Source organism: Vicia villosa, linkage group LG1 (assembly GCF_029867415.1).
Source record: "Vicia villosa cultivar HV-30 ecotype Madison, WI linkage group LG1, Vvil1.0, whole genome shotgun sequence".
NCBI classification, from domain to species: Eukaryota; Viridiplantae; Streptophyta; class Magnoliopsida; order Fabales; family Fabaceae; genus Vicia; species Vicia villosa.
The window spans coordinates 222,444,105-222,452,289 of NC_081180.1; the positions used below are offsets into that span (position 1 = coordinate 222,444,105).

Genomic DNA, 8,185 nt, shown 5'->3' on the forward strand with positions numbered 1-8,185 from the left:
GGGTTAAAATGTGGGTTATTTCGTATAGAAAGAAACACCAACTTCTAGGCTCAAAGGGGTTGACGAGGGATTAACTTCCTTATTTCTCCAGTGTTTGGGAATTGAAACAATGCCTGTACATCGTCAGCAAAGTTTTATTTGAAAGCATACAGTTCAATAACCTGGGTATTTCGTTGTCATCATCCTCCCTCCAATCTTTGCATAAAACACAAGTTTGATAGAGAAAGCAAAATAGATTTTTTTTTTGTAAAAGAAGCATAAACATAGACATAGTAGATGAAAATGAATTCAAACATACAATGCTCATTTCATTAAAATTAACATTCAGGAATAAACAAATTTTAAAAGCAAACAATACAACTGAGGAAATGTAAACAGTAGGGAAACACGGCCTAGTGACTAATCAGTGACGAGGATGAGCTGTCCTGTCTTGATACACTGGCTTTAGGGAGATAATTGTCTTTGACTTGTTTTCAGCCATTCTGGTTCGGCAAAGGATTAGTGACAACATTGGGACCAACATTCTTAAAAGATAGCATCTTTGATTTAACCAACTCTTGAACTCTGGCCTTCAAAGGGAAACATCTTTCAAAATCATGGCCTGCTGCCCCTTGATGGAAAGGACAATGAAGATCAGACCTAAAACCATCTGGAAGAGGATTCCGAGGAGGAGGCATAGATCTTGTTGTGATCAACCCTTTATGAACCAATGCAGGATACAATTCAGTATAAGTCATAGGGATGGGGTCAAAGTCAACCCTATTACGAATCTGATTTTGGTTAGCAACCTCAGGTCGAGGAGCTTGAACTCGCACAGGAGCAACAGCAGCCACATAAGGTTGATCACCATTATGAGGTCTATGACGAGATCTTCTGTCTTCCGACACAGCATTCGTCTCATTTTTCTTCTGGACGTTTCCATAAGGCTTCCTCGCCCCACTAGAGGATTCAATAACATGAGTAACTTTTCCATTCTTGATTCCTTGTTAAAGTCTCTGACCAATGGTTACCAAGTCTGTGAAGTTGGAAGATACACTACCGATCATCTTCTCCCAGAAGAAAGGTGAGAGAGTATCCATAAACATGCCTGTTAGTTCCTTTTCAACTAAAGGTGGCTCTACTTGAGAAGCAAGCTCTCTCCAGCGTTGAGCGTATTCTTTGAAAGACTCTTTCTCTTTCTGGGACATGCTTTGTAGTTGTCGGCGATCAGGTGCCATGTCCAAATTATACTTATATTGCTTAATGAAAGCATCAGTTAGGTCTTGGAAACATTGAATACGACTCCTCTCGAGTTCCATATACCATTTTAGCGAAACTCCGCTCAAACTATCTTGAAAACAATGGATGAGCAGTTTGTCATTTTGAGTATAAGCAGCCATTTTGCGATAGTACATGATCAAATGGCTTTTTGGATAGGTGTTTCCTTTGTATTTCTCAAATTCAGGAGTCTTGAATTTTGCAGGCATGACGACATCAGAAACCAAACACATATTCTGAGCAGCAACCCCAAAGTAATTATTGCCTTCCATGGCTCTCAATCGCTTTTCCAGAGTCTGATACTGTTCTTTGACATCTTCAATATCTCCAGCATCCCCTTGGCTTCCATTCTGGGAATTGGCATCTTGGTATTCAAATAAAGGATTCTCATAAGCATGTTGAGCAACAGTATGCACAATGGGCTGAGATTCAGTCATGATAGGAGCACGAATAACTAGGTTTGAAGTTTGACCCATCACAGGTCGTGATGATTGACCAATACCAGGAGTCTTCTCATAGGGAGGAGTAAAATCAGGTGGCAAACCAAACTCAGGCCATATAGAAGGTGGTTGTTGAGTGGGTTGAGGGTCAACATCAGCACTTGGGACTTCAACAATGACAGTCTTCTGAGGCGGTTCCCCTCTAGCGATCAAAACTTGCAGCATTTCAGTGAGCTTGGTCATACTTGACTTCAAATCCTCTATTTCCATTCTGACCTCTACGTTATGTTGCTCTTGATACTCCATTCTTAATCTGACGTTGGCTCTAGTTCCGTACTTGTGTGAGGGAATCAGCTTGACGGTAGACAGACAACTCTGAGGATGGAGACAGACAAGGATAAGTTGCATGGGTAACCTGGATGTATGTATGCAAATGATGTAATTATTGTTTATATTATTTGAGTTTCAAAGAACTTAAGATATTAATTTGCAAACATTCAATCATTGGATTAAAGCATTGATCAAGTTATCATCAAAATCAATCATCCATTTTGGTGGATTAGAGTTTTCACCCCATCAACACCCAAGATTCATTGAGTTTGATGAAACTTACGATGTTTACAAAAAAAGACCTCTGATTTCATTGGAAATCAATGGAAAAGATTTTTATGAATGTATGAATGCATGAATGCCACATATACAGAAATGGTAACACAAACATGGTGCACATAAGGTAGGTTCCAAAGTTCAACGTCACGAGCATGAGGTTAAAGAACCAAACATGGGATAGTACTAAGGGTTAATCACCTGCACAACATGTTCTACTGATACGTCAGAGTCCACATTCTTCTTTCGGATATTACCGGCTTGCACAACTGAACTTGTGAGCCAATAATATTCTCAAGAAAAACTCGTCTGCGTGTGATTCTCCGCATGACAACTAATCCAAGTCTACACCTGAATAGTTTCTGCATCACAACCTAAAAAGGCCAAGATGGGATAATGGGTTCTACGGCCAACTCAGCTTCTACAGTTCAATGAAAGCAATAATGTCTTCGCAACTGAACTTGCTAAACATATACTACCAACAAGAAACCTCCACTGAGCGGAAGGATTCTCATGCCAGCTTTTTAAGGACTGACTCCTTGTATGCCATACATGACTATACCCTCCACCTAATTCTTATGTGTACTTAATCCGGGTTAGGATTTGTCCATAATGTATCACTTGTAACAGAACCACACATATATCAAGAATAGCATGAAATAACAAGTATGTACAAAATAACCAAGTATAAGCAAATATTAAAGTGATCTAAAACTCTAAGGTAACCCCTCTTTGAAAAGATTTTTCAGTCCCCAGCAGAGTCGCCAGTTCTGTAACTCGGTTTTTTATGAACTGACTCCTTGCTCTTTCTCTTTTTTTTTATTTTTTTTTATATTTTTGCAGGAGTCGCCACCGACTTTTATTTTATCCAAAAAAGGAAAGGCATAAAAGAACATGAAAGACCTTTTGACAGATTTTGGGTTCGGGGGGTTGGTTATACAAAGGGAAGGTTTTAAGCACCCTTTGTATCCATGGTTATCCATGGGCTCTTAATTGCTTAGCTCACTTTTTAAATGCTTTATTGATTTGAAAATAGAAGAAGTGAAGATGGACAATAAGTCACATAGGTCTCTGAAGAGTTTCACCGGGAATAATGCCCGTCAAATACCAGATGAAAGTTTTGAAAATAGATGAGAAGTTTTGAAAATACGTTGTTTGAAAATGAAAGTATTTCAGCAAGCAATTAGGAGTTATCTACTCTCAATTTATAAGATCTTTTCTATGCATTTAATACTTTTCTTAAATGATGGTATGATTAAAAAAAAAGTAATAAGAGGGAAAACCATAGAGGTGCAAGTGTGCAAAGTGCTTTTTTTTTAAGTTTTATCTTGATTTTTAATGTTTTAGCTTAAAGGTAAAAATATGGTCCAAGTGGACAAAAGGAAGATGACGGAAACATAAACAATGCGTCCAAATGGACAAAGAAAATATAGCGGAAGCATAAATAATATGTCGAAATGGACAAAGAGAAAATAGCGGAAACATAAATAATATGTCCAAATGGACAAAGAAAAAATAGCGGAAACATAAATAATATGTCCAAATGGACAAAGAAAAAAAATAGCGGAAACATAAATAATATGTCCAAATGGATAAAGAAAAAAATAGCAGAAATATAAATAATATGTCCAAATGGACAAAGAAAAAATAGCAGAAATATAAATAATATGTCCAAATGGACAAAGAAAAAATAGCAGAAATATAAATAATATGTCCAAATGGACAAAGGAAAAATAGCAGAAATATAAATAATATGTCCAAATGGACAAAGAAAAAATAGCAGAAATATAAATAATATGTCCAAATGGACAAAGGAAAAATAGCAGAAATATAAATAATATGTCCAAATGGACAAAGAAAAAATAGCAGAAATATAAATAATATGTCCAAATGGACAAAGGAAAAATAGCAGAAATATAAATAATATGTCCAAATGGACAAAGGAAAATTAGCAGAAATATAAATAATATGTCCAAATGGACAAAGAAAAAATAACAAAAACATAAATAATATGTCCAAATGGACAAAGAAAAAATAACAGAAACATAAATAATATGTCCAAATGGACAAAGAAAAAATGACAGAAACATAAATAATATGTCCAAATGGACAAAGAGAAAATAACAGAAACATAAATAATATGTCCAATTGGACAAAGAGAAAATAACAGAAACATAAATAATATGTCCAAATGGACAAAGAAAAAATAACAGAAACATAAATAATATGTCCAAATGGACAAAGAGAAAATAACAGAAACATAAATAATATGAATGATAAAATAAAGTATAAAGCAAGAAATATAAAGAACAATATAATAAAATGCCGAATTTAAAGTTAATTGTTAGTATGTTAGCACGCGAATCATCTTGAAGCTAGTCAAGTATATCCACGATGTTAGTAAAGATCGATGGTGAGTGAATGATGATCTCGGATTTAAAGTTAATGAAAATTTATCAGAAGCTTGATAGAATCATAGCGACTACACGATAAATTTCAAAAGTCTTAAATCAACTGCATACAATCTCTGCCATATTTGATCTTTTATTCTGATTCGGGACAAAGGAAAAGGATAAGAAATAATATCAAATAATATACAAAAATAAATATAAAACAAATTAAACTTAATTGATTCTTTTTGTGATTTTTTTGGAATTGATTTTAAGTTAATTAACAAACTAATTAAACAAATAATTATACAAATAATTAAACTTAACAAGAAAAAATATTCTTTTTTATGTCAAGAATTAGATTATAAAAATATAAACCTAAATCTAAAGGAAAAATATATTTTTTGGTTTTTTTAGGTATTTTTAATTAATTATGCAAAGAAAATAAATTGATTAAAAGATATTGAAGAAAATTAAATAAAAGGATCTTGTGTGGTGAGTTTATGATGGATCATGGTGAGCTTGATCAATGGCAAAGAAGTATTTCAATATTTAACATCATCAAGTAAAAAAGGAAACAAAGATGAATACTTAGATAAATAAATCAAAGTATATTTGGAAAATAAAAGAAACTATTGAATTCAAATGAAATATAAATGATGCATATTTTATAGAGTTCCAAAGTGAGGAAACTTACCTTCAAATGATGCTTGGTTTGAGTGGAGGTTTCTTAGTTTTGTAATTCCAAATTCTTACTCCCTTTGAAACTTGAAACTTGGAAGAGAGAAAAGAAAAGAGAAAACAAAGACTTGACAATGTTTTTTTTTGGTGTCCTCCTCCTCCTTTCAATTATGAACATATGGTTGCCTAATTATAGGAAAAACTTGTATGCAATGACATAAGATGGAGAGAAATCAAATTGGAATTGAGTTTGAAACATTATAATATTTAAAGATAATATCAAAATAAAAATACTAAAATCAAGTTACAAGATAATATCAAAATAAAACTTAAATACTAATTTTGGTTTAAGACAATAACAAAAATGAAATTAAAAAAAAAAAATATATATATATATATATATATATATATATATATATATATATATATATATATATATATATATATATATATATATATATATATATATATATATAAAATATTAAAATAAGAAAAACGAGATAATAATAATAACATGACTAATAAAATAAATTTAAACAAAAATATGGTTAATTAAAATAATATTAACTAAAATAAAAATTGAGAATGAAGATTTGTAGAAAAATATAAGATAAGATGGTTAGATAAACTATTAAAATGACGGTGGAATAAAAATATGGTTAGTTAGAATATTCTATTATAACAAAAAAATGATGATAGTATTTGGGATAATTATTAATAAATATGTGATGATGAACTTTGAAGATAAAATGGAATATTAGCATTTAATGCCTTAAGTTAAAAAGACTAACCATGGTTTAAAATCTCAAGTGTTTTATTATTCTTTCCAACTTATGATCATTGCATATCTTGAATGGAATCTTGGCCTTTAGAGATGAATTGGATCATTGCTTGTATCATATGAGCATCTTGGATAATATCTTTGAATTATCTCACTTTAATTAAATTTTAAATGAATAAAATTTAATTAAAATGAAATAAAAATGTCATGAATCATGGATATGTTGTGAATATCTTTAAACATATGAGAATCAAGATTAAATCACAAAAGAATTGGCCTTTTTGAAAAAAAATCAAATTTTGGTCATTACTTGTTTCATGCAATTTTCCAAAAAAGGTCAACTCCATCAAGGCATATCTCCCTCAATTTTGATCCTATGAAAGTGTTCTTTTACTTTTTAGAAAGCCCAAGATGTCCTCTACAAGCCACTTTGGAAGCGTTTTTGCATTTGGAGAAGTTATTTTGATGATATGGGCTTTGACAAAAAACTGCTTTTTGTTGACTTTGAATTGACCTGTAATGTTTTGGCTTATATCTCTTAGGCGGAAGCATTTCTTGACCTTGGTCCCAACATCAAAGTTGTAGAGAATTGAATTTCCTTGAGAATGAGATTTGGTTGGAATTTTTCTGATAAATTATGAGAGAGTTATGGTCGGTCAAAGTTCAGTTGACTTTTAGGTAAAAAACTCTAATTTTGCAATTTTGAGTTTTGTTGATTTCTGAACTTTTCTTGATGAATTATGATCAACCATTGATCACATGATGAATCTTTTGACAAAATATGGATGTTGACAAAAAATTGCATTTTTGACTGTGTGTTGACTTTTTGGTCAAACTGGTCGTCTGTTGACTGTTCGAGCTATTGACTGTGCGTCTGGGTATTAACGAAACAGTTAAAGTGAAAACTTAACAGTTAAAGTTAATTTTTTCTTTTTGTTTTTTTGTTGTGTTAATGGTGAAAAATTTATTTACCTGAGCTGTTAGAAAAACACAAACATAATAAATAAATAAAATATACTGTACGCAAACGAAATTACCGATAATAACCTTGAAAAAATATTTAATGCACAGAAAAATAAATATTTAACACACATAATATTATCTTGATAATTAAACTACCGTACAAAAGATAGTACAACATTTAATACTAACAATACAAATATTACATAATATAATGAACAGTACGACAAACAAACGGTACATTATTTGAGAACAAAAGATACGACAAACTTTAAAAATGACGATTAAAAACCCATGCTATAAATAGCAACATATAGATGATCGGGAGTGTAAGCAATGCAGGTCCGCATTTTTCAGGACTGTGCAGACAGAAAAAGGACATGATCACCACCAAAACAGTGATGACCATAAGAAAACACGTATCCATCCACTTCGCCATTTTTTCCGGGGAAGAAGAGAAAATAATAGAAGTTTGAGAAATTTGGGAGATGAGTGAAATTTGATGTGAGAATTTATGGAAAAAATGAGGAGTATTTATAGAGTGAAAAGAGAGAGATAGAGACGTTGGAAATGGAGTATTACCGTTTGAATAGTAGTAGGATTTGAAAAAAAGTATGGTAGGTTTTGAAAAAAAAAGGGGTATAGAATAAAGCTAGGATTTGATTTGAAAGAAAGAGATTTGGAAAGAAAGGAAGATATTTGAAAAGAAAGAAAGAGATTTTGAAAAAATAATATAGTATAAAAATAAAAATTAGTGGGAAATAAAACCAATAATAATTTAATTGTTACCAGTATAATCTGAAACCCGGACTCCGCGCCTGCAAATTTTAATTCTGTACCAACTGCGTCAACATTATTTATCTGAACATAAATCTCAAATAAACAGTGTATGAAGTGATAAACAGTATTTGGCGTTTATGTAATAATAAATTTAACAGCGAACCAAAATACTGTATAAAAAATTCTAAAAATTGAGTATTTATAAAATCAGGATATTTATGAAATAAAAATCCAAGATTGTATAAAACTCCAAATTTTTAGACAGAAGTCTGTTGACTTCTCTTTTTTTT

At 31.6% G+C, this 8,185-nt stretch overlaps 1 protein-coding gene across 1 annotated transcript; it reads right to left on the reverse strand.

Moving 5' to 3' along the window:
* Positions 1 to 1,230: 1,230 nt before the first annotated feature.
* Positions 1,231 to 5,528, reverse strand: LOC131595479 (uncharacterized). Its single transcript, XM_058867831.1, has 3 exons — positions 5,391 to 5,528; positions 1,523 to 2,072; positions 1,231 to 1,238 (listed from the first exon to the last, which is right to left on the reverse strand). Exons 2-3 carry the CDS (start codon positions 2,001 to 2,003, stop codon positions 1,231 to 1,233), a joined length of 489 nt encoding a protein of 162 aa, XP_058723814.1. The 5' UTR covers positions 2,004 to 2,072; positions 5,391 to 5,528.
* Between the last annotated feature and the right edge of the window lie 2,657 nt (positions 5,529 to 8,185).

Excerpts from the sequence above, each read along its gene's own strand:
- LOC131595479 (XM_058867831.1), bottom strand. The coding sequence starts at position 2,003 with ATGGAGTATCAAGAGCAACATAACGTAGAGGTCAGAATGGAAATAGAG.